Source organism: Arthroderma uncinatum (assembly GCF_011692745.1).
Source record: "Arthroderma uncinatum strain CBS 119779 chromosome Unknown scaffold1, whole genome shotgun sequence".
Lineage (NCBI taxonomy): Eukaryota > Fungi > Ascomycota > Eurotiomycetes > Onygenales > Arthrodermataceae > Arthroderma > Arthroderma uncinatum.
The window spans coordinates 529,511-554,307 of record NW_022983863.1 but is presented as its reverse complement, the minus strand read 5'-3'; the positions used below and the strand labels follow the sequence as shown (position 1 = coordinate 554,307).

At 49.1% G+C, this 24,797-nt stretch overlaps 9 protein-coding genes across 9 annotated transcripts; 5 read left to right on the top strand and 4 right to left on the bottom strand.

Annotated features, from left to right (window-relative positions):
• Positions 1-463: 463 nt before the first annotated feature.
• On the top strand, positions 464-1,628 carry GIQ15_00171 (uncharacterized protein; the record flags this gene model as incomplete). The annotated part of the gene is made up of 3 exons (XM_033547588.1): positions 464-506; positions 564-682; positions 747-1,628. 3 exons carry the CDS (start codon positions 464-466, stop codon positions 1,626-1,628), a joined length of 1,044 nt encoding a protein of 347 aa, XP_033408539.1.
• Positions 1,629-2,138: 510 nt separating this feature from the next.
• GIQ15_00170 (COPII coat assembly protein SEC16) lies at positions 2,139-7,607 on the bottom strand (the record flags this gene model as incomplete). The annotated part of the gene is made up of 2 exons (XM_033547587.1): positions 2,139-2,704; positions 2,759-7,607. The coding sequence occupies 2 exons, from the start codon at positions 7,605-7,607 to the stop codon at positions 2,139-2,141; spliced, it is 5,415 nt and encodes a 1,804-aa protein (XP_033408538.1).
• Positions 7,608-8,279: 672 nt separating this feature from the next.
• On the top strand, positions 8,280-12,174 carry GIQ15_00169 (phospholipid-transporting ATPase 1; the record flags this gene model as incomplete). Its single annotated transcript, XM_033547586.1, has 2 exons — positions 8,280-10,137; positions 10,190-12,174. The coding sequence occupies 2 exons, from the start codon at positions 8,280-8,282 to the stop codon at positions 12,172-12,174; spliced, it is 3,843 nt and encodes a 1,280-aa protein (XP_033408537.1).
• A 687-nt stretch (positions 12,175-12,861) lies between these two features.
• GIQ15_00168 (uncharacterized protein) lies at positions 12,862-13,641 on the bottom strand (the record flags this gene model as incomplete). The annotated part of the gene is made up of 1 exon (XM_033547585.1): positions 12,862-13,641. One exon carries the CDS (start codon positions 13,639-13,641, stop codon positions 12,862-12,864), a length of 780 nt encoding a protein of 259 aa, XP_033408536.1.
• A 564-nt stretch (positions 13,642-14,205) lies between these two features.
• Positions 14,206-15,188, bottom strand: GIQ15_00167 (66S preribosome component MAK16; the record flags this gene model as incomplete). The annotated part of the gene is made up of 3 exons (XM_033547584.1): positions 14,206-14,261; positions 14,441-15,060; positions 15,127-15,188. The coding sequence occupies 3 exons, from the start codon at positions 15,186-15,188 to the stop codon at positions 14,206-14,208; spliced, it is 738 nt and encodes a 245-aa protein (XP_033408535.1).
• Positions 15,189-17,268: 2,080 nt separating this feature from the next.
• On the top strand, positions 17,269-18,426 carry GIQ15_00166 (3,2-trans-enoyl-CoA isomerase,Delta(2)-enoyl-CoA isomerase; the record flags this gene model as incomplete). Its single annotated transcript, XM_033547583.1, has 3 exons — positions 17,269-17,354; positions 17,420-17,722; positions 17,790-18,426. The coding sequence occupies 3 exons, from the start codon at positions 17,269-17,271 to the stop codon at positions 18,424-18,426; spliced, it is 1,026 nt and encodes a 341-aa protein (XP_033408534.1).
• Positions 18,427-18,614: 188 nt separating this feature from the next.
• Positions 18,615-19,871, bottom strand: GIQ15_00165 (cell division cycle protein 123; the record flags this gene model as incomplete). Its single annotated transcript, XM_033547582.1, has 2 exons — positions 18,615-19,702; positions 19,856-19,871. The coding sequence occupies 2 exons, from the start codon at positions 19,869-19,871 to the stop codon at positions 18,615-18,617; spliced, it is 1,104 nt and encodes a 367-aa protein (XP_033408533.1).
• Positions 19,872-20,250: 379 nt separating this feature from the next.
• On the top strand, positions 20,251-22,727 carry GIQ15_00164 (uncharacterized protein; the record flags this gene model as incomplete). Its single annotated transcript, XM_033547581.1, has 3 exons — positions 20,251-20,393; positions 20,474-20,643; positions 20,713-22,727. The coding sequence occupies 3 exons, from the start codon at positions 20,251-20,253 to the stop codon at positions 22,725-22,727; spliced, it is 2,328 nt and encodes a 775-aa protein (XP_033408532.1).
• A 329-nt stretch (positions 22,728-23,056) lies between these two features.
• GIQ15_00163 (uncharacterized protein) lies at positions 23,057-24,398 on the top strand (the record flags this gene model as incomplete). Its single annotated transcript, XM_033547580.1, has 2 exons — positions 23,057-24,182; positions 24,274-24,398. 2 exons carry the CDS (start codon positions 23,057-23,059, stop codon positions 24,396-24,398), a joined length of 1,251 nt encoding a protein of 416 aa, XP_033408531.1.
• Positions 24,399-24,797: the final 399 nt, after the last annotated feature.

Sequence of the window (24,797 nt, the reverse complement as noted above, 5' to 3'; positions counted from 1 at the left end):
TGCCCTGAGCCTGAAGCTGAGCTGCAGAATGCGCTGTCAATGGCCGTCAAGCCACGGTTGTAGGGCCTTGAAAGTCGAGGTTGTGTGTAGATATGCAGTCTGGCAAAGCAAAAGTTACGTGGTTGAGATTGATCCTCGCGAGTGGCTTCACTGACTAAACCATTTGATCACCACAGCCACAGCATATCATCTTTCGTTCTTCCTGCGATAAACAAAAAAACAATACCTGAGACAGTGTCTAGCCTGCTTAGCATCTAGATCTTGCCGAACCCGCTGGTCGTTTGATCTTGTTTCAGATATCGGACATTTATACAAACTCTGCGGCTGGCTGCATCTCAGGACATCAAACGATATCAAACTGCAGACGGGCCTCTGCATGGATATGAGATAAAGGAGCTACGAGAAAAGATACCCTGCAGAGGAGTTTACTGCTGGCTAGGCCAGGAATGATGAATCGTACAAGATGCGCTTCAAAAGCCAGCTCACAAACGTAGCTACGTTCTCCAGTTAGTATCAGACCAAAGACCCGTTCTACGCGCGTCAGCACCACTGATCCTTGCTAGAATTCACGGCCTCCCTATCGTCACTTGGCAAGGTCTGCTGGGTGAGGCTGGAAGATGAGATAGTTCGCTTCTCCATCGTTCCTGACCAGGGGACTCAGGTCTGGGCTCAACTACCGATTGTATGTATAACAAGCAGAGAAGCAGAATTGATGATCACGGCGGACGACTAAGCGACGAGAGTAGGACACTGTCTTCGATTCATATTCTATTTCTTCGGTTGCAAAGGTCATCAATCTGGAGGTGCCAATAGGTGCCCTCCATCGTGCGCTAAAATCAGCCACTGGCGCTACCTCTGCACAACTACGGTTAACAAAAAAGGGGAACCAGCCCCTGCTCGCCCTGACGGTGGTGACTTCGTCATGGACACCTGGGAAAAACGCGCTGGGGGTCGATGAGGCGCGAGGAAACGCTGCAGGCAACACCCAGAGTCTCGAAGACGGCGGTGCTGCGTTGACCGGAATACCTGCTGCTGAACTCCTACAAGATGGGCCCAGGGAGCGTGAGACGATCGTCACACAGGAAATACCCATTCGCGTCCTTCATCCATCCACGGTCGAAGGACTGCACGAACCACGTTGTCGCGATCCGGACGTTCACATAATTCTCCCCAGCCTCATACAGCTAAAAAGCATATCAGAGCGTTTCACAAAGCTAGCCACGGACACTACGTCAAGCAAATCGGGAAATGTCAATGCAAGTGGCAACGGCAACGCGGCGGGCCTAGTGGGTGGAAGTCATAGCAGCGGGCCCAAGTTGGAACTTAGTGCAAATATGCACGGTTCGTTGAAACTGGCGATTGCTACTGATGCGCTTCGCATTTCTAGCGTATGGACCAGTCTGGTGAACCCTCCGCTTGATCCGGCACACATGTCCCAGAACGAGATTGCCCAGCTCCCCAGTGAACGGATGCGAGCCCGGGGTGCGGATGGCGAGGAAGGATGGGCCAAAGTGAGGATTGATGGGAAAGATTGGGGCCGTGTATTGAGTGTTGGGAGGTTGAGTCCAAAAGTCGTTGCCTGTGAGTGCTCATCAACCTTCAGCTTGATGTCTACCGTCTCTTGCTGACTCTTCTTCATATCTAATAGGTTTTATTCACGAGACCGCTCTTATCCTTTATGTCTATCTTCCTGGGAGCATGGGAGGAGAGGATTCGTGTCTAACTTATTATATAAATTCATATGCTGCCTAACGTTGATATGAGCAGAATGATTAATAATGTATTAAGAATAGTGAAGATAAAAGTACACGTCAGCCAACTAAGACCAGAAATAGATACATGCAAGAAAGAAAAAGTAGCCGCAGCCAAGAAGGTTTTATAGTTGCTCAAGGGAAATGTGTAATTAAAAAAGGGTATTGAGTGAAGCAAGAAACTGCCTCCAGACTAAGACAGCCAAATAGAAATTAGGAATTGAAACGCATAATAAGCAAAACAGACACCAGGTCGATGATATAAAAGGAGCCTGAGAGATATCAGGAAAACAAAAATGGAGGTTTGTAGGAGGGAGTTGTTAAATGAAGACACCACACGAGGCATGGGCCGTTCATGGTTCAGGGAGTATCAAAAGCAAGAGTCTTTCACGACGTTGCCATAACGTCGATATATCTACCCTTCTTACGACCTTTGAGCGTGCCTCCCTTTTTGGCCTGTGGAGCTGCGAGCAAGTCATCGATTGAACTTGCATGGCTCAATGCAGTGCTGGGCCTTGAAGACGGCCCAGTGGGTGGAGTTCCGGCAGAGAATGAGCGCCCAGGGCTACTGGAGAACGGCACCCCCAATGAAGATGTAGGAGGGGCCGAGCCGTACGGCGAACTTGGGCCTTGCGCGGACAATCCTCGAGCCAGTGGGATAGGGAGTGCATCGGGGGCACTCGCAACGGATGCAGAGGTTGGTGGTCGTTGTTCAGAGCTGGCAGACCGGCTGCCGGGCGCTGAGCCTCTGGGAGGAGGAGGCAAGACCGGTGCAGCTGCCGTTGCACTATCAGGGTCCTTTTTGTTGACCCATCGTTTAAGGTCTTCGTCAAAGTAAAAGGAACTCTGTTCTCCTAATTTGGCACGGATAGGGCCACCGGAAGCGCTTGGGTCTCGCTTCCCGAACCAACCCGTAAACCAGCCTTTCTTTGGGTCTACTGGTGCTTTTTTGGCTATAAAAAAATGATTAGTTACTGTATATCTTGATGATGTTTGGCAAAGCTTACCATCTTCTTCTGCGGCCTTCCTGACAAGCTCCGCCGCTTCTCTATCCCTACGGCCTCGCTCGGTTTCCACTCCATTTGCTGGGCCCTTGGCAACATGATCATCGCCATCATCATCCATGAAGCTCTTACCCTTAGGTTTCTGCTCCTCAGAATGCTCACTCTCAGCCGATTCTGGTTCATCTGCAGGAGCTTCATAAGATGGTGGTTCGTAAGATGGCGGCTGGTATCCTCCGCCATCTGACGGCGGTTCATATCCCCCAAGGGAGCCCTGAGAGGGAGGTGTGTACATATTATTGCCTGGCTGGTAAGCGGACTGGAATGGACTGGCACCTGGCGCCGATACGCCTAGGCCAGGAGCATTCTCTGAGGTAGTGCTTGGAGCTAGAGATGAGCTAGCCTCCTCAACCGGAGCGAGGGACGAGTGCGTGGGCAATGGTGCAGAATGCGTTGCGGCGTGAGGCGCCATCCCTGATGGGGAATAAACGTGACCGGCATTGATCGGGTTGTAGCTACCTTCCAATGTGGTTGATGGATCCTGTGAATGGCGCCTCTGGGAGTATGACCGTCCTGTTGCACCACGCGAGGGGGAGCGTTGCGAGTCTAGAGAACGGCGACCACGAAGCTGATCCGGCGAGGAGAAAGGCGCGTATTGATTGTTGGGTGCATAGCGAGAATTCGAGGTAGGGATGGGAACCGGTTGTTGCTGCTGCTGCTGTGGGAAATATGAACCGTACGATTCCGGTCCACCTGGCGAGTGACTAATTGGTGGTGTGCCAACGATATTCGCAAATGGGCCTTGCTCATCATGAGCCTTGGGAGAATCAGATGAAGTAGGGCCTGCATCATCTCCAGCTACGAAGCTGTTAAACTTCGCCCACATCGAGCCAGACACTTTCTCCATGCTTGGTTTCGACATCCAGGAAGATGCCACATCGCCAGGCGATTGTCGGAGACGGTTTGAAAGCTCCTCTAACTCTATGAAGAATCGCTGGTTATAATGCGGCGAGAGTTTCGCTGCCGCCTTCAGCAACGCACCAATAGCTTCACAGTATTGTTGGGCTTCCGTCTTGTGGCCAGTTTCGGCAAGAGTCAAAGCATGCTGTAATTTGAAAGCCTGGAGGTGAGGTAGGACATGCAACGGGGTCGCTGTCAAGACGGAGGTAGCGAATTCGTATATTTCGGTAAGCAAGCAGCAGGTTGGCTCAGCCATGAACGTAAATGGATATCGTTTATGGTCGGCACCAATGAGGACAATATGAGTATTTGGGTCATCGACACTTCCAAAGATGGGGTTGGCGTTCGATCTAGCAACTAAAAAGCAAATGTGTGCAGCCTCAATTCTTCCATAGGACGAAAGCAACCGGCCCAAGGCCAGTATAGCTTGGTCATCTTGTGAGCTGCGGTTGCTCAAAATCAAGCTCAGAGTCTCTTGCCATTTGTTGAGTCCATCAAGGGCGTTTCCTGCTGGCCCTTGACCTGTACGCATGTTTACCATTTGTAGACCCGCCCGCGCAGATGGGGGGACTAGTTCGTCGGCACTTTCTTCAAAATTTCCAGCCAATACTTCATAGAGAGCTGCAAGTGACTGGGTATTTTCACCAACAGATCGTACTTCCCTACGAATGAACTCTTGAACAACCTGTTTCCAGATCGATGGATTAAGAGTCGAAGATAGCAACATTGCATGGCCCCACAAGCGATTGTCAACAGCATTCCACACAGCCTTTTCACGTTCCCCGAGGAGAAGATGATGTTGAATTGTATTAAGATTGACATTGGCCGGTTCTGCTTTGCCAAATAGCTCATTCGATGAGCCGATGGTGGGTGCTAGTTGATCGTCTTGCTGAGTGATGGGCGAAAGAATCCCTCGAAGGCTTTTTTCAACCTCCGGCGTTCCTCGAAGAACGCCATCATGCTCAACTAGTGTCCTAAGGACCTTCCAAAGCAGGATCTTTTCTTGCTTGGATTGGTACTCCGCCTGGGTAAGTTGCGCGAAGCCTTGCGGCTCCTCATGTTCGAAGCTAGATATCATGTTAGATAACCAGGTGATAACTTCCTTCTTTTTAGATTTGGACTTTAGAGGGCCAGGGAATTTCACAGCCGGCTCAGGAATAGCCTCATTAATAGAACGCAATTTGATCTCTCCAGGAACGGGTTTCACGCGAGGGGCAATTTGGCCAGTTGAATACATGGGAACTCGTTTTGGGAATGAACTAATCAAAACACCGCCGAAACCAAACTTAACGATAGGAGCGCCTTTCCAACGTTCCAAATTATCAAGCGCTTGATTGTCAGCTGGAGGAATGAACTCGAGTACAGGCGCTGGATGCGAGTCGACGGTCATAGCACGAGTAAGTTGGGCGTGAGCAGTGGGCACGGGAGCACTAGGAGCATGAGCAGATGCAGGTCTTTGAGAGCTGTCCTGTAGCGCTGCTGTTTGCCCTTGACTGTATATCCGCTTCCCAGGGGACTGGGTTTGTGACCTACGAGGCGGCGACGTCCGTACTGGGGCTGGAGGCGGTGGCATGCTGGATTGTGCAGAGGAGCCTGCGTTCATTGTCGGGCTATAATTCCTGGAGTTAAAGTCGCCATGGGTGCTCGGAGGCGACAAGAGCTGTGCTGATTCATGGTTGATAAAATTATTATCACGAGGGGTCTCTGGCTGGCCATGAGATCTAATATGGCTGGAATCGTGCTGTGCTAATGGACTCGATGTTCTGGGTTGAAACGGGAGTGTGATTCCTGCGGCGTATGGGCCCGCGTGGTTGGGCAGATACGAGTGACTAGGAGCACTACTAGATAGGGGGGGAGCAGGTGAATAACGGGCTGATGATGCTGGCTTCCCATTAGGTTTCGCGGAATACTGCTGTGGCTTAGGGGCACCTAGGCCAGCAGGGGATGGGACATTCGCATAAGGGTCCATTCTTGCAGGTGGCTGCAATTGGTATTGGCTCTGGGGTTGAGGTTCATTGTGCTGTTGTGCGGGCGGCGACATCATCGAGGGTCCCGGGGCTGTTTCCGCAGGTTGAGGAGCATATCTTCCTCTTGTAGATGGTCTCGATCGAGCGGGCGCTGGAAGTTCCTCAAAAAAGTTGCTCGCGGCAGGGCGTTGAGCCAAGGGTTGAGGCGGAGGAACATACGCAGCATTGGATGCTACTGGAGGCGCCAGTGGTGGAGGTGCTGCACTGTAAGAGCTGGAAGGCCGTGAGCCTGGCATGGGTTGAAATGGCAGGCTGATATTAGATGTTGTACGTGCAATAACGCGACGTTTTGGCTGTAAATCATCGGGTAAATCGTAAGGAGACTTATATCCAGCCTTTGACTGGTTCGAAAAACTTTCTGCATATCCACCAACTGGGCTAATGGGCTGTACATGCTCCCCGTAAATAGCGGGAGCTATGCCTTCGATCATCGACGAAGAGGATGGCTGGTGTGGAGCGTAGGGGTTTACTAAAGCCGGTACAGGAGCAGCCTGGGGTGCGTATCCTGACGAGCTTGGAGCGTAGCGCTGTGCCGCAACTGGGGGTTGCTCAGCCTGGGTGGGTTCAGACACTTTATTTTCATCATCAAGTAAATCGTCGTCGAGTAGCTCATCATCAAGTAAGTCATCATCGAGTTCTGCTTTCCATCGCTCCGCAAGGTCATTTTCATCCAGGCTCGCCGGCTCGGCGGCATCATGCTTCGAATCCGTGGTTTCCCCAGAGTCAGGGAACTGCTGTCCCTGAGCATATGAACGTTCGATAGGAGAGTCGTCTCCCTGAAAGGTGTCGTCCATTTTTAAGGAACTTAGCACTTGTGATGTCTGTTTTCGGTGCAACGCAGGGGGTGCATTGGGCGACCGTTCTGCCGCAGCTGAATTGGAGCTGAAAAATCCATCTTCCTCCGTTGCCGTATCTTCTCCAAATACGGAATCGAGGGGCTTATTCGGGTTCGACTGTGGGATCGGCGAGTCATCATCCTGGCTACTGTTGTCCACAAGCGGCAAGCCTTCCTCGAACCTCGACTCGGCAAATTCTGGAGGAATATATATTGGCTTCGTCTGAGTGCTAACTTGGCTGAAAAAATCTTCACCTTCAGCCTCCATTTGCGCGTCATCATTCCAGGGATACGAGGAGCGTCGATCTTCTGAAACAACCTCAGGCTCCGCAGGAGGAGCATAGGTGGTATCGTTTCCCATATCCTGCTGCGGTTCAGCGACATTATCCGGTCCAAGAGCGGAGGTGTTGTGTTCGGCCGATTCACCATTTGAAATGAAGGCAGGGAACGAATTAGTCCTTGAAACGATATCGTTGCGCGCGAGAATGTCGGCGGCCGTGGGCGTTGGGATTAACCTGTCCTGTTCTCCAGCAGTTTCGACTGTTTGGTGTTCCTCAGGCTGGTTCGATTCCACGTTAGCCGGAGTTACATCCTCGGCGACTGGGGGGTGTTCTGGAGCGTCTGGCTGAAGATTCTCTGTAGTGGCCGACTCCAGGGTGGTGAGAAGTTCAGAGTGAGCCGGAGTTGTATCCTCTACCGCAGGAGGATTTTCCGGAGCGTTTGAAGCGTCTGAAGTGTCTGGCTGAGATGTCTGCGGAGTTGCCGATTCCAAGAGTGTTAATAATTCAGATTGTTCTGAGGTGACAGCGGTATCATCTAGTCCCGGGACACCGGTTGAGTGCTCGACGGTCGCCTCGGCGGCCTGTGGCTCATCCTGGGTCTCGGAGGGCAGGTGGCCATGGGGTGTAAGTGACTCGACAGGGAGTTTTGATTCTATATTTTCCGTTGGCACGGATAAGGGTTCCTGCGAATCTGGATGGCTAGAAGTGAGACCCGGTTCGGCAGGCTGGCTGAGCACTGAATCGTCCGACATGTTCATGAATCAGCCTGTACCATGATACTCCGTCAGCATCGCGGTCTTTAAAGGGGGCCCGTAAGAGTATGGCCTTCCACTCACTTTTTGCGATGTAGAAACGAAAACGAAAGAGAGCTTGAAACAAACAACGCTGAATTCAAATGCATATGCCGACCATGGCGACAAGGACACAGTCCCAAGAACGTATGCTTCTATGGACAGCGAGTCGATGGATCCTGGCGAGGCTTCGACGTTGAAGTCCCAAAATCTTGCCAGCTTTCCTTTCGGGCTTTCTCGACGCGCGACGGCGAAACATCGGGCCGAGATCACGGGACCACGCGCCACAAAAGGGAGATCATCACGTGAGTCGAAGCCACCTAGATGACGAGCGGAGGAAGAGATAGAATGTTGATGCCTCAAACACGCCGCTGTCTCTGACGGAAACACAACAACCAGCGAGTCCAGAGGTGTTTGGACGGTGTTAGAGTGATATACGATTCATCTACGTTATTGGGCTGACATTAGGCTGACAGCTTGGCTATTTATAAGGGCTGTTGATGGCTTGGGAAAGGCCATTTTGAGCACCCCTAGGATATGATGCCCTCGAGATAGCAACTCCGACGCTGTCTTACGGCTCTTTATTCCTTTTGTTTTGACGATTATACCTTTTAATACTGAGTGGCTAGCACGATGCCCACGCATTCCTACTCGGCACATCCTGATCGACGGGCCTCGATAACCTCTTTGGACGAAGACGATGATTTGGAACTAGAGGAGCTCGGAGTACACTCGAGCCCGAGATCTGGTGAGAATGACGGGTTCCGGAGGACCTCAGACGGCTCGCATTGGTATAGCCCCGCGGTTTCCTTGAAAAAGCTACGGCAGAAGTCACACAAACGGCCGTGGGAACGGGACATTCGACAGCATGAAGGCGAGCATGATGACTTGGACGGCCTGCTTTACGACCAGGAGCACGAAGAGGCTCACCTTACCCGTGGAACGACGAGCTCGGCGGATGATGATGCACCTCTTCTCACAGCAGGGAAACGGAGGCAGCAGTCTCAACAGGCGTCCGGTCAAGCTGGCTCGGGCTTGCGGTCCAGGTTTCGACTTCCAGCCTTCAACAGCGATCGCGGAGAAGGAGGAGTATTTGATCGGCTAAAAAGGAGGACTGGATCCGACAATTCTGCCAACAAAGTACCTCCTCGGGAAATATTCGTTGGCCAGTCGCAGAAAGCACGCTATCCGCCAAACGTTGTCTCGAACGCCAAATATACCCCATGGAGTTTCCTCCCTCGTACCCTATACAACGAGTTTTCCTTCTTCTTCAACATCTACTTCCTTGTTGTGGCCCTATCTCAGACAATTCCCATTCTACGGATTGGCTACATATCATCATACATTGCACCGCTCTCGTTCGTCGTTTTGATCTCCCTTAGCAAAGAAGCGCTGGACGATATCTCCCGTCGCCGAAGGGATGCTGAAGCAAACTCGGAGGAATACAATGTGATGTCATTTGACCGATCGTCACGAGCCTCCCACCGCGGGGCTCTAAAAAGCCAAACCCCTGGATGGCCTGAACCAGTGGAAATCACAAAGAAGTCCCGCGATCTCAAGGTTGGCGACATTTTGAAAGTTGGGAAGGACCGGCGCCTCCCTGCCGATGTCGTTATACTAAAATCCATACCCACTGACGCACAGGGGCAGGACTCGGCACCAAGTCCCCAAGGCGATGCTGAGTACAACCCCGTCGACGATGCTGGGCGAGAAGACGAAGCTCCCGGTGCCGCCCAGGATGGCCAAACGAATGCGTCTATAGAGGCAGCTAGTTCTGCAGAGACTTTCATTCGAACCGATCAGCTAGACGGTGAAACGGACTGGAAGCTCCGACTTGCATCGCCACTCACACAATGTCTTCCACTGGCCGAATTTAATAGAATACGAATAACTGCTAGCACTCCAGCTAAAAACGTCAACGAGTTTGTCGGGAAGGTCGAATTAGCGCTGCTTCCATCTGAACCCTATGATCCAGCGGTTGAAGGAAGCGGGAAGCAGGATGAACAGCTATCACAGCCCCAGGCTGCTCCACTGAGTATTGACAATGCTGCTTGGGCGAACACTGTCCTAGCATCCAATACAACGACTTATGCTGCCGTTATCTATACAGGATCACAGACAAGGTCTGCCCTGTCAACCTCTGCATCCCGTTCAAAGGTTGGGCTCCTCGAACATGAAATAAACAGCCTAACAAAGATTCTATGTGTTGTGACCCTATCTTTGTCCGTGATTCTTGTCGCCCTAGAAGGATTTGAACCCACAAACGACAAGGAGTGGTACATTGCCATTATGATCTATCTTATTCTTTTCTCAACTATTATCCCCATGAGTCTACGAGTGAACCTTGACATGGCGAAAACGGTGTATGGAAGATTTATCGAGAGAGACAAGGGAATACCTGGCACAATTGTGCGCACGAGCACGATCCCAGAAGACCTCGGAAGGATTGAGTACCTCCTATCTGATAAAACGGGTACCTTGACTCAAAATGGTAAGCGTCTCAGCCCTAGACACGTTCTGGTCCATAGCTAACACTGAAATAGAGATGGAACTTAAAAAGATCCATGTTGGCACTGTGTCCTATGCTAACGAAGCAATGGAGGAGGTTGCTTCCTTTGTCCGCCAGGGCTTTTCAGCAACCGGACACGCAAGTGGGACCGATTTGCTACCATCTAATAATCCCTCTACCCAACCAGGTTCGGGTCCAGCAACTAGGACAAGACGTGAAATAAGTTCGCGAGTCAGGGATTTGGTACTAGCCCTTGCCCTCTGCCACAACGTCACGCCAACGAAAGAGGAAGAAGATGGTGAAGTAGTAACGACTTACCAGGCTTCTTCACCAGATGAGATCGCCATTGTTAAATATACAGAGGAGGTTGGGCTCAAACTGTCTCATCGGGATAGGAAATCGATTGTTCTCGACGTGACTGGCACTGGTGGTGTATCGATCAAAGCCAAAATTCTGGATGTCTTTCCATTTACGTCCGAGAGTAAACGAATGGGAATCATAATTAAGTTCTCCTCAGATCAACACCAAGGCTGCCCACCGCAACTTCAAGGCGAGATTTGGTTCTTCCAGAAGGGTGCTGACACAGTGATGTCGTCCATAGTGGCAGCAAATGACTGGCTTGATGAGGAGACCGCAAACATGGCCCGCGAAGGTCTACGAACATTGGTTGTGGGGAGGAAGAAGCTCTCCCCTGAACAGTACCATGAATTTTCTAAGAGCTATAAGGAGGCATCCATGTCTCTCAACGATAGGGACAATCTAATGGCAGCAGTAGCACAAGACTACTTGGAGCGGGACCTCGAGCTGTTGGGCGTTACAGGTGTTGAAGACAAACTGCAGAAGGATGTGAAGCCCTCTCTTGAGCTGCTTAGAAATGCTGGCATTAAAATCTGGATGCTTACTGGAGACAAGGTTGAAACCGCACGTTGTGTTGCAGTATCCTCCAAACTTGTCTCTCGTGGCCAGGTGATCAATACAGTTACGAAACTGAAAGATATGGATGCAGCAAATGACGCCTTAGACTTCCTCCGCAACAAGACCGAATCATGTCTACTGATTGACGGTGAATCACTCGGTTTAATGCTTTCTCAATTTCGCATACCTTTTATAACCCTCGCTGTACGCCTTCCGGCAGTCATCGCTTGTCGCTGTTCTCCGATGCAAAAGGCCGAAATAGCTACCCTGATTCGGCAGCACACCAAAAAGCGCATTTGCTGTATAGGGGATGGCGGTAATGATGTGTCTATGATCCAAGCTGCGGATGTCGGTATTGGAATTGTTGGGAAAGAAGGTCGACAGGCTTCTCTTGCTGCCGATTTCAGTATAACGCACTTCCACCATCTTACGAAGCTGCTATTCTGGCACGGCCGCAACTCATACAAGAGATCAGCAAAATTGGCTCAGTTCGTTATGCATCGTGGTCTGATCATCAGTGCATGCCAGACTATGTTTAGCATTGCAAGCCACTTTGACCCCAAGGGATTGTTTATCAATTGGCTCCTTGTGGGATATGCAACAATCTACACCAACGCTCCAGTATTTTCTTTGGTCCTCGACCGCGATGTCGACGAGGGTCTAGCAAACCTCTATCCAGAACTATACAAAGAGCTGAAATCCGGAAAAAGCCTAAGCTATAGATCTTTCTTTACATGGGTTCTCGTCTCCGTGTATCAGGGCGCCGTGATCGAAGGCCTTGCGCAAATCCTCGTTGGCGAAATCACAGGTCCTCGACTAGTCAGCGTCTCATTTACCTCCCTAGTGCTGAATGAGCTCATTATGGTTGCTGTTTCTATCACCACATGGCATCCCGTCATGATAATGTGCATTGTGGGCACCGCTATTGTTTACGGTGCCACCGTCCCGTTCCTCGGCGATTACTACGATCTCGCGTACGTTATTACATGGGGCTGGGCATGGAAAGTATGTGCTATCTGCGCCGTCTCACTTATACCAGTTTGGGCTGTGAAGTTGATCAGCCGCACTTGGAGCCCCCCGAGCTATCGCAAAGTGCGTGGGTGAGCGTGGCAGCCCGGAAACATCCATATATCGAGTTATATTTTCTCAGGGTCTAATCTATCGGCGCGTTCGGTCCTCGCTTTTATTTTTTTTATTTTTTTTACCTTTCCTTGTGCTTTTCTCCTTGCTTTTCTCCTTGCTTTATACACCTTTCCGCGATTATGATATCTGTTTGGGTTGGCATTTTATATACTACATTACCGTGATTTGGACCGGCGCACTTTTTGGTGTATGATACCGAGCATGGGTGTTCGCATGATAAATTTGTAGATTTCGTTTTACTCCATAATAATGTCCTGTTAAATATACCCGGCCTGAAACCTGTCTCTTAATCCCAGCTATTATTTTCACGAATGTATGAACTAGTATTGGAGCAAAATAGACTTAGGACATCGAAGACACCATAACGCCATATTGTTTATAGGGGAGCTAACGGCTGACGGCACGTCGTGAACACTGGTGCTTCACGTTGGATGGGTTGGTATATACATAATAGGCACCATGGATAATGATTAAAATGATCGAGGCGGGGGAATAAAGCTTCAACAAATAAATAAGATGCCAATAAATGAGAGAAAAGAGAATAATGCATAATTCCAACCAAAACTCCTGAGAAACGAGCCGGCATGTCTAAGACACGGCTTTTATGCCTTCTTCCTCTTGATATCATTCTCCCTAAGTATCGCTAAGCTATCGATAGCCACCACGCTGGCCTGGTGCCGGAGATCTAGAATACCCTCCTCCGTCACCTGAGCCAGAATCAAACGAATTGTTAGACCCAAAGGAAGGAGGCTTACTGCCTCCCCCATGCAGCCGGGCACGAAGTCTGTCCTGTGCTGAAGCGCCAGATAATGTTCGATCCATCCCCTCTGGACGTGATAGTTGCGCACCGGAAGAAGTTTGATATGACCCAGCGCGTTGACTAGGAAGAGGCCTTGCGCCGCCTGTGGATTGAGAACGACCTCCAGCACTTGGTGAAGGCGTGCGGTCATAAGCCCCGCCCTGGGACCTCAAGCCAGCGGTGGCCGGACGGTGTGGTAAGCTGTTCGGAGAGGGTTTCAGACACGCTGGTATCGAATTTTGGTGGCCTATCATGTTATTCTGGCTTCGACCAGCACGAAGACTTCCTGTAGCTTGTTGTGGTTGTTGCGATCGTCCCGAATCGTCCCATAGGTCTCCTAAACCACCTCCACGACCCCCAGGCTGGGACGGTGTACCTCCATAGCCCTGAAAGGACGCCTGGGTCGTCGCAATGACTGGAGTAGTGGCTGCTGACTTCTTGTCTGGGGGTAACCAGGGAGGCAATCCACGGCCCTTCTCGGTGTAGTATGCTCGTAGGACGTTGGAGATGTGTGAGAGATCCTCGTTTTCAGGGTCGTCGGTTTCGTCAGAGGATATGGCACGGCGTAGAGAGGTGAAGCGGGTGCTGAGATTAGATATCGACGTTATGGATGAGAAGTAAGACGCCATGGTGAAACCGGCACCGTGAGCAGCGGTTACGAGGAATAGCCGTCAAACGGCCGACGAGGGGTGGAGGGGTGATGGCAGTCCGCCTAGGAGAGGACAAGTTGTATTTGAGAGAGGCTGGGAATTGAATTCAAGCAGGAGAAGCTTGAATATCAACTTTATGCGGCTCTTATTAGATGTTCTAGCATGAAACAAACCAATGGGGAAAGTTGAAGTCCTTACAAGACCGAGATGCCTTAACGTTCATCCCCTGTCACATGGTCAGGCGTTTATACAGTTGGCCAGCGTTAAGATAAATTGATAGTGAAATAACAGATATAAAGCAGCAATCCGACTTCTATGCGTTCAATACGGAGTATTCGAATGATACTAAAATACTTAAAGTCCTATACATAAACATCGTAGACAAAGACATTCGCCTAGCAGATCCCAAACTCCATGCAGATACCATCCGTGAGAAAAAAAAAAAAAACACTTTTCTGTAGCCAACCGTACAATGTTCATGCAAAAAGAGATTCCCTGGCTGGAGCTTCTGTCTCGTACTCGATTTCAACATGTGCACCCTTCTTACGGGGTCTGGAAGGCGGTGCAGGCCGTTTCCTCTTGGGTCCAGTTGTAGGCTTCTTCCGGTCTTCTTCACCGCTGGCCTCGTCGCTGCTATCCTGTTCATCTTCGTCGTCATCGTCGTCGTCGTCCATCTCATCGCTGCCTGCGTCTTCGCTATCGTCACCGAGCCAGTCCTCCAAATCTTCCATGTCTTCGTCCTCGTCAAGGTCACTGACGTACTCAACTTCTCCAACACCTTCTTCTTCTTCTTCCTCTTCCAGTTCATCTTCAATCCCTTCGTCGAGGTCTTCGTCACGCTCGCCTTCTCCTTGCCTCTCAAGGCCCTTAAGAACCTTCTTCCATATGTTTTCTTGCACGTTGAGAGGTTGTTCGCCATACGCTCCACTTCTTAATCGCTCGATAAGCTCTCTCTCAATAGCCCGCTCGAGTTTCGCGGCTGCTTCTGCTTTTCGTTCCCTCGTCTCCTCTCGTCTCCTTATTTTAGGAGCAAGCTTTGGAACCAGTTTTTCACCCAGGCGCTCCTCCTCTTTGGCAAGCTTCTTCATCCGTATGTTAACCTGAGTAAGTCGAGTAAGACGCTGTTTACATTTGTGAATCAAAAACTTGGGCCAGTATATCAGGCGTTCGTCGAGTTGTCCGAGGGCTTTTGCGTAATTCGAGGATAACCGGATCTTCTCCCACCACTTATTAGGCATATGGGAGCGTTCAGCTGTTTTCATGTAAAGGTACATAGCACCAGTGCTCGGATCAGATCGAACGGTCGCATATCGAGAGTTTGCCAATGGACAAGACTGGCGATTGCAGAATCCAGTAACATTGTATTCATTGCGACAGAAATTTTGGCCCTTGTCGGTTCTATAATTGCAAATCGTTAAAAAAATTTCAAGAATCAATCAAGCGAGGAAAACAAGATATACATACTTGAGTTTGTAGGAGCAAAACTGCTGGTTAATCACCTGCCAGACAATTTCGTCTGAAGCCATCAGGGCAGTCTAAGAACCCAGGATCAACCCCGAGTTGGTCTGCTGTACAAGATCGGGGAAATTCGAAGCTCTTTGATTTCTCGATTACAGTTTGGGGTAGAAAAGATAATTTTTTCTTCGTCTCTAGCTTAGGGTCACGTGACATGCCGTTTTATATTCGGTTCAACGACCAAAAACGCTTCGAGGATGCAATTTATATCAGGAGGCTTGGAGTAAAAGGTCCATCTTTTGATTCATTGTACGGGATGCTCTCTAATAGTCATAAAATACCAATATCTGGTTATATTATATCCATGGGCCATAGTTCAGTTGACGTGCTATGGCTTCTCCTGGAAATCTCCGTCACCTAGCATATGCCATCTTCAATGCTGGGACTTTCCATGAAAGTGAAGCTTGATAAGCTCACAAGTGATAACTAGAGTCTCTTGGCCTGTTAACACTCTCACTCTCACTCTTCACTCTGACACCTTGGATTTGCTATTCTCTTACAAAAAACCTGTCTAATTCCTGATTAGACGCGTCTTACTCTTTTATTGAAACGTTGGCTCTCCAGTACTGTGAAAGGAACCTGGAATCAACGAGTTACCGGGTCAGTCTCTGTTACTTTTCGTGGTGTAGAGCACGAGTGCAGTCTACAGAGGCCCTTCAAATCAGCACATCCTTGCTACCTTAAAGGCGGCAGGCAGCTCCCCAGGTCTTTGATAGAGGATATGGAACGCGTTGGCAAGCGACACTTCTGCAACAGATGTCATATTAGCTATTCTTCAGCTAAATATTATGACTTGCATATAGGATATTCTATTGACCATAATGTCTGCCATTTGTGCCCGGACAAGAGGGACTTTGAGACTTTCAACAGCCTGCAGCGTCATCTAGAAATCTTCCACCTATACTGTGAACCATGCCACTGGTTTGCCCCTTCAGCTATCGGATTACGCCAACATAATACCTCTAGACATTTCTTATGCCTTGCGTGTGGTGAATACTTTCCCAACGCGCACGAGCTTAATGGAGTATGCTAAACCCAAGATACTGATCACTATATACCCACAAAGCTAACAGGTTATATTCTCTTTAGCATGCCCTCAAACATAGACCTCGTGGGGTTACTTGCTACTGTTGCCCTCAGGATTTTTCAACTCTTTCAGCGATGTTTAATCACCTTGAATCCGGAAACTGCTCATCCGGAATAGAACATGATGATATTTTGGAACTTGCTGCAGCATTTGTTCGACCCTTATCATCTAGCGAAGGATACATCTTCTTCTGCATTGGATGTCGGAAGCCGTTTCGGCGTATGTGCGACCTTTTACAGCACTCAGAGACAAGCTCGTGTGAAGAGGGCTACTGGAGAGGTTCAGGCCACATTGGATCTATGGTCACGTATATTGCAAACCATATCTCAGAGCGCGTTCCAGTGGTAGAGGGAGGTGACATGGAACCAGCGCATAACTCACAAAACAACAATTCTACTAGAACACGCCCGAATTTCAACATTCCAACGATCGTTATTACCGGACCGATCTAAAACTGCCTCGATAAATACATATTTGCAACATCCTAAGCCAGCGACGAATGCTTTAGACGATGAGGGTTATCCGGAACCCCTGACCCTTTTAGAGAGATAGAGATGGCCTTTGATGTCGACTGATATTTTTCACACCCTTCCCTTGGTTTACTAGACGAACCTGCTATCCCCGTGGCGACTCACGCTTTAATGTTTAATGATCATGATGTTGTTTCTATTTGTATGAGATAGACAAAATAATGTAATACTGTACCCTGTCAATTGATCAGCCTTTAAATCTAAGCTTAAACTAAATATAGCTAGCAGAAACGTCGGCCTCGGATGAATCAGAACTTCCCAGGTTATTAATACCGTCGCTGGGCTGCATTCCTGGATACGATAAGTAGCTAGATAAATATCGTATGGAGGTTGAGAATACGATCTGACCTTGCATCGCTGTTTACTTCCATCTATGCGCAGAAAGATGCCGCGGCTGTTTCTTCACGGGGCGTGATGGAGATGCCGAGGTCGCGCAGCTTTCGGCTCCATCTCAACTTCTTCCACCCGTCGAAGATGGAGTCGACCTCGTCTTCGAGGCTCCAGCAGTTCACAGGCGGGGCGATAAATATTCCTTCGGCTATCTCATTTCACTCCTCGCCGTTTGTGAACCGTTGTCTTTCCAGAACTCTTATATGACCGCCCAGTGACTAGTTGTCCAGTATAGGCCTATACACGCCACGAATATCTCCCAGGAACAGCGCCATAACCTCTCTACTACCTCGTCTCTGCCGTCTCCAAGGTCTGTCGACTTGATCAGCACACCCTCTTTCACGATGCCGTACCCAACGAACGAGGTGACCGTCACCTACCAGGACCGTGTAGCCATCATCACCTTGAACCGGCCATCGAAGCTCAATGCCCTGACGGCCGTACACTACTATCTCCTCGGCCAAAAGATGCGGGAAGTTGCCGCTCGAGATGACATTTATATCACAGTCCTGACAGGGAACGGCCGTTTCTTCTCGGCGTAAGTGAACCACCCTTGCCGGTAAACATCTAGGGATCCAACGATTCTAACATAACTTTTAATCCAGGGGCGCGGACGTCGTACGAAGCTTTTCTGAAGAAAGTGATAACATAGATGGACGCCGAGACGTCGTTCAAGGATTCGTCGCCAATAACATCGATCTTACACATACCTTCTACACACATCCAAAGATCCTGGTTGTCGCACTTAACGGACCAGCCGTCGGCTTTTCCGCTGCCCTCACCGCGTTCGGAGACTTCATCTATGCCACTCCTCACTCCTATATTCTCACACCCTTTTCCTCCATCGGGTTGGTCACGGAGGGAGCATCCAGCCATGCGTTCGTTAGACGGATGGGGATCGCGAAGGCCAAGGAGGCTCTTATCATGAGCAAACGTATCTCGTCAAAGGAGCTCTTGCAGACCGGATTCGTAAACAAGATCTTCACCTCTCCAAGCGGCAAGGAAGACGACTCGGATGGCTTCCTGAAGATGGTTCTGCACGAAATCGATATGACCCTGGGAACACACCTGAACCAGGACAGCTTGTTGAAGATTAAGGCTTTAATCGGCGCACCAGACCGAGATGTTTTGGATAGGCAAAATGTCCGCGAGGTTTTCGGAGGCCTAGAGCGCTTTGAACTGGGCATCCCACAGGCCGAGTTTATGAAGATTGCTTCCGGCCAGAAGAGACATAAGCTATAGACTAGATGTTGCTATTTCATACTATCCTAGAGCAAACGTTTGGGCGGCAACCTGGCTTGTTTTTACACTTCCCCTTTTATATATATATTTTCTGATTAGAGGGCCTATTTATGAATCATGTACATAATAAATCAGTTAGCTCGACTCTTGAGGTATACTAGTACATACTTGTTTTCCTCTCTCCATCGCTATTCATCATTGTCGTCTCTAGTATCCGGCTGTATTCTCCCCTCAAGTATGTCTTTCCACTGCCCAAGAAACTCACTCATTCCCGCAGGACCTCCCTTGGAGGCGTCAACTACGTCTTTTGGAAGCTTGTGCGCCGAATATTGAGCGGCATTCATGTTCGTTCCAGCAGGGTTTCCCCCAGACAGGAGAAGAAACAACGGCAGCTCAGAGACCTCCTCAATATCGGAGTCTTCGTCATTATCTCCTTCATCCTCTACTAGAGAGGCATGTGTCTCTGATACGGAGGATGAGGTTTGGTCGCCTATATGTAACCGAACAACCTGTTCTTCAATGTCACTACTTTGGCCATTGACATTCATGCTCCGTTCTACCTCTTGGCCAATCCTAAGTATTTGCTGCCAGGAGAAAAGGAGGGGATCTGTCTTTGGGGCGAAAGGATTAATATCAATTAGCCATACCCGGTTGTATGGCGGAGGGACGTAGACATCGAATACAAAATCTGGGTCGGGGAAGGTATCACGAAGCTTTTGGTCGAAGAATGACTGGATCACCCTGAGTAGATCATTTCGCATATCAGATAAGAAGTCATAATATGTTAGGTCACGCTGGCAGAGACATATCAGTTGTCGATGGCGGACGAAGCACCGAAATTCGAGTGAGGTATTGACGTTGAAGTATTTGCGTAGCACAAGGTGATAAGGAATTGACAGTTGATCTGGGGTAGAGGTGTCCTTTTGTTCTTGCTCAGGCTCAGGGACACAGCCGTCAAACGCATGATCAAGGTCATGATTCATGAAGTTGCTGCTCTTAAGTAGCAGGTAGACATCATTAGCCGTCCTGCATTGCATATCGTTCGTCGCTAGTATCCATTTTGCATCGCGCGGCGCACTCCAATTGAGCTTCGGGGATACTTGACCACCCAGTTCTGTGATCTTGGCTATCACCTCAGCATGCACGTCCGGCCACTCTCGTGACGGGTCATAGGTATCATCCTCAGCGTCAGACCCGTCCTGATCTGAGTTGTTGTCCTCCTCGGATGTAGACACGGTCCAGCTGTCGTCATCTGAAATCTCCAGGCTGTTTTCATCTGGCGGAAGAATTATCCCATCGGCCCTGATATAGTTTATAAATGGCTCCGAGAGCCGAATCAGACGAGCTTTCGGGGATATAGACCGATATCTATCATACTCTGATTAGTTTTATCCAAGTATCAAGCCATAAAGATAGATATACCACGTACAGAGAATACCATTCATGATATGAGCAATGGAGTATATGCGACCTAGTTAACGGAGGGAACGCCAGTAAATTCTGTGATGGCGGGGCAGTTTGGCCTGTAGGAGGGGCAGCCATGGTGCAATCGGCCAGCAAAGAATAAGTTCTCGTCTGTCTTCTGTAACCTGCCGACGAAGACAGTTCCATTCAACAAATGTCCTCCCTATAAAAAAATTCCCTTGATCTCTTCCTATGACGCATCCCGAAGCCCTCGAAACTCCGATTGGTGCTAGCGCTCGAAAGGTACGTCACATCACGTGATGATACAATGTTGACGGATATCAAGAAGTTGACAGCGAAGCCAAAGTCGATGAGCCAGCTGGGGAAGCCTGAGACAGGCGCATCAGACCGGTCACCACGATGGCGGCGGATATACCAGATGCGATCACCCTCAACTCGTGGGAGGAGGCGTTTCAGTTCCCCATCCCGACTGTACGGCGCGCCGAACAGGAACTCCGCAGGGATGCCGAAAGCAACAGGGACAAGCTGAGGTCACTCGTTGGGTATGTTTGCGCTTCGGAGAACTTGTGTCGCTGGTTATATACGCAATGAGAGCGTTGCTAATGTACGGCTATACTGGAAGTGTCAAGTATCGGGAGCTTCTCGGAACAGCGCAGACCATCGTGGACATGAATAAGGATATACAGCAGGTTGAATCTACATTGTCTAGCATTGGCAGACGATGCAATCCTCGGGCTATAACTAAGAAGACTGACCACACGAACGATTCAAATAACGGTGGATCTAAGACAGGTGAGAGGAGAATTGCTCGGTGGACTTATCTGCTCTGTACGGAGTATAATGCGGCTGACGCTTGAATAGTTAGTGACGGACGACTGCTTACGGCCCACCTATCTCTCCTCAGAAACTGCACCAACTCAGTTGTAAAGATAATCCGGAATCGCGGTTCAATAGTACTTGCCGCGAAGCTGCTGGTGATATCGAGACTCCTCCTGAAGGCCCTTTCACAGAGTGAGAGTGTGCCCCCATACGTGGACAACCTGAAGAAGAGTCTGGCAGCTCTCCGGGGAACGTTGCTGAGCCGAGTGAAACTACGTCTGGCTGCCGTGAACACTACCACAGATAGGCTTATAGAAGCATTATCTACCTTTTGCCTAGCTACAAGCTCGTCCTCGAACGATGCGGTACGCCATTTCTGTGAGGTACGAAAGCACGCCATCGGCCAGCAAATAGTACAGGATTCTCAGAAAAACGGAATTCTACTTGCCCTCAAGTTGTACCTGCAAACTCTACGACAGACCGACCACCTACTATCTGGACCCTTGGCAGTAGTGCTAGAAAAGTTGACGACTCAACCACTTCTTAGCGACCCGGAAATTCTGCGGCTGGGCGAGCTTAATATTGATGTCTTGAAGCCCTGGATACTGCAAGATATTCAGCACTTTACTCCATGGATTAAGTATAACGAGACCCCCAAATCGGAAAGGGATGGACAACTAAAAACGTGGTCCAAAGATACATTCAAAATATTCTCCTCACAAGCGAAGTTGAAACTGGAAGGCTTGTGTGATTTTGGGGATATCTTGGATTTGCGAAGACAACTGTTAGAGTCGTGGTTACTGGTTCAGACTTCAACGCGCACGCATTCAAACCTAGAAATACTGGAGGGTTTACAGGACATAATAAATCACCAGCTAATCTCGATTCTCAGGGGCCAATCCGAAGGGCTCGTCTCCCTTGGAAAAGAGATCACATCCATCATCAACGACATCCCTTCGGTAGAGAAAATTAACAAGGAAAAGTCGCTCCTCTGGGACCCAAAGCTTGCGTCTCTTGATTTCTCCGAGGGTGCAGCTAACTTCAAGGAGGAGATCGTCAACAGAACCCTAGGCAGAGAAGCTAATGTCCTGAAAATTTTGGAATTATACCAAGGTTGGCTCCATGCAATTCAAACCAGAGCCGGCTTAATTAACGGTATGAAAAGTGAGAACTGGGAGGATATGGTTGAAGACGACAGCGATGAGGATGTTATAGATCACATAAATGGAATATTGAGGGAGCATAACCCTGCTCTGCTTGAAGAAGAGCATCAAAAGTCACTTGAGAGAGGCTTCTCATCGCTGCAAGACACGCTATCTAGTGTGTTGAGTGAACTTTCCGATCCACAGAAAGCATCCAAAGCCGTATTCCTAATCCGCGTTGTTCGTGAAATTCAAAGCAAGATACCGAATGAGCTATTCAAAGGGAACCAGCAACACTTTGCACTGGAAATTGTACCGGGTTTGCACGATATTGTTGCAGTGGACATCGTGTCCCAACTTTCAACATATATGATGAAGTTGAAGCCTTGTGAGAACCCCCTGAGATGCCCTGGAAGGACACTGTGGGAAGGGAAGCCAGAGCTACCAGTCCAACCATCTCCGGCGGCATTCAAACTAATACGCAAGCTCGTACTTGCAATGGATGGCCTAGGGGCAGACTTATGGAATCCTGGTGCTGTGCTTGCCTTGAAAAGGGAGTTTAAGAAATCACTGAACATGCCCCTTGATACCGGCTCTGGAGACGACACGGACAAGGCTAAAACCAGCTCCTCCGAGAATGGGGTGGAGGAGCAGGAGCCGGAACAAAGTGCCACGAAGTCACCCATCGAACGGGATTGCCAAATACAATATCTGTTTGATATGCTGTACCTAGACAATGCAATGGGACTCAAGGCGGCACCCACAGGAAAATCAAGCCCTGCTGGTTCAGGCAGCTCGACCACTATCCTTGAGCAGGATTTGGAGCTCGGGGAGGAAATGATGGAAACTCTCAGGAAGAGATCACATGCATACTGGGAGCGAACCCAGCTTCTATTCGGGTTACTTGGATGTTAATAGAGGGCATATATACATATACTTAAATTATTTTTCATGGTTCAAGTCGATAGTCTCACTCTAAAAATTTTGTCAGGCTGAATAAACGCTGCCAACGCTGCTCATAGCCCTTTCTAGTAAGCTTTGAGTGACTACCACAGTTCAAATATGTCGTCTTTGGTTTTCCAATGCTGAGTCTTCTGAGCAGCAGAGTAACAGGATGTATAGTTAAGGGGTTCTGGCGTTTCTTCTTGATCTACCTCCGGTCACGTGATGGATAATTCCTGTTGATATCGGCACTTTTTAATGCCTGTCACTCCAACTAATGTTTACATTATCGCGACATCAAAATGGCACATCAGAGGCTTCCCTTTCTCTATCCGAACCTCCTGCGGTCTGTACGAGCATGCGAGCCAACTACCTATCGATCGATTCGTTGTCCAGCGCAGAGAACCCATTCCGCGGGGCTACACTCAAGCCGCGCATGTGAACAAGACACCCGCTTTCAAAAGCGTTATGGCCCGGCTGTAGAACCACGACTGCGACCCTCTGAACCCGCCGCGGATGGCGCAGGGTCTGATCAACGTCCGACTTCAAAAGAAGATGCAGAGCAGAGAGAAGCACAGGTGGATAAAGCTGCTGGCGACACCTCAAAAACGCCCCCTAAGCAAAGCGCATCTGATACCGGAGCTCAGCCATCCGATAAGGCCCATCCTAAAGATGCGGCCGCCGGGTTAGCTTCAGAAAAGGGCCATGATGGGAGTGTTGAACACAGTGAACCGCCTGGCCTAATTGAGATCGGATCTGGCGGTAGCGTTGGCGATACTCCATCACAGAACGACCTAGGCTCTGTGTACAAAATGTCAGGATCTGAATCCCAAAAGGATACGGACCACCCCCAAGCCAATGCAATGGAGCCTTATATTCACGTCCATGGGCACAAGCCTCCGCCTAGTCCAAACCCTTACGTCCATCATTTCGATACCTATACTCTAGTGAAGGACTTGAGTAAAGGCGGCTTCACAGAAGAACAATCAATCTCAATAGCCAAGTCGATCCACGAATTACTGGCGGTAAATCTTGAGACTACCCGCGGGAGGCTCATATCCAAGTCTGACTTCGAGAACGAGATTTATCTTTTCCGAGCGGCATGCTCTGAACTACAAAACTCTATTCAAACATCCCGGAATACCGAAATACAATCTCAACGCACCCGACGTGCTCTGATACAACATGAGTTGGATATCTTGACCCAGCGCCTGACACAGGACCTGGCTGGTTTAAAGGATGACTTGAAAGAAATGTTCAACAACCAGAAAATTTCAACCAGGGAACTACAGCGGTCAATTGACACGGAAATTCAAGAATTGAACTATCAGATCACGGTATCTCTTAATAGTGATGGAAAGAGCGAAGTGGAAGGGCTTAGATGGGTTCTTACTCGCAGGGCCGTCATCGCCATTGCTACTAGCGCCAGTGAGGAGCCCCCCTACCCTCAGTTCCTACTCCCTCAATATTTTCGGCTAAAATACGTTCGTATGGTGACATTGCTAATAACTACCTTTAGGCATGATCATACTTGCTCTAAGATACCAGTCCTACAAGGTTCAGCAACATGAGGCTGCGAAGAAAGCTGCTGCCGAATCTGAAGAGGTTGCCATTGGTGACATTGTTCAAGTCACGAAACAGTAATCCTTGACAATAATTAAAAGCTGCAAGGAATTTTGTCATATATTTTGCCCAATTTACTACATACGGATATTTTTGGATTGCCAACCCCACAACCTCCTCTGTCTTTCAGTTAACACTAATGGAGTTTTGTAGAGAAGGTCGATTTTGTTCCCGCTTGTTTGCTGAATAACCTGCTATGAATATTGTGTATGGCAGCAGTTACACCGATATACAATTGCGGAACATCAGAAGCGAAGTGACAATTACGCTATCATAGATAATGGCATATTGGAAGTTAAAATCAGTATTGGGGTTATTTTGCGCTACAGCAGCGAGTCTGACATCGACGATGTCTAATGGGAATTTTCAATAGTTTATACATGGAATAATAATAAGTAATTCTCAAAGTAGCATAGGATA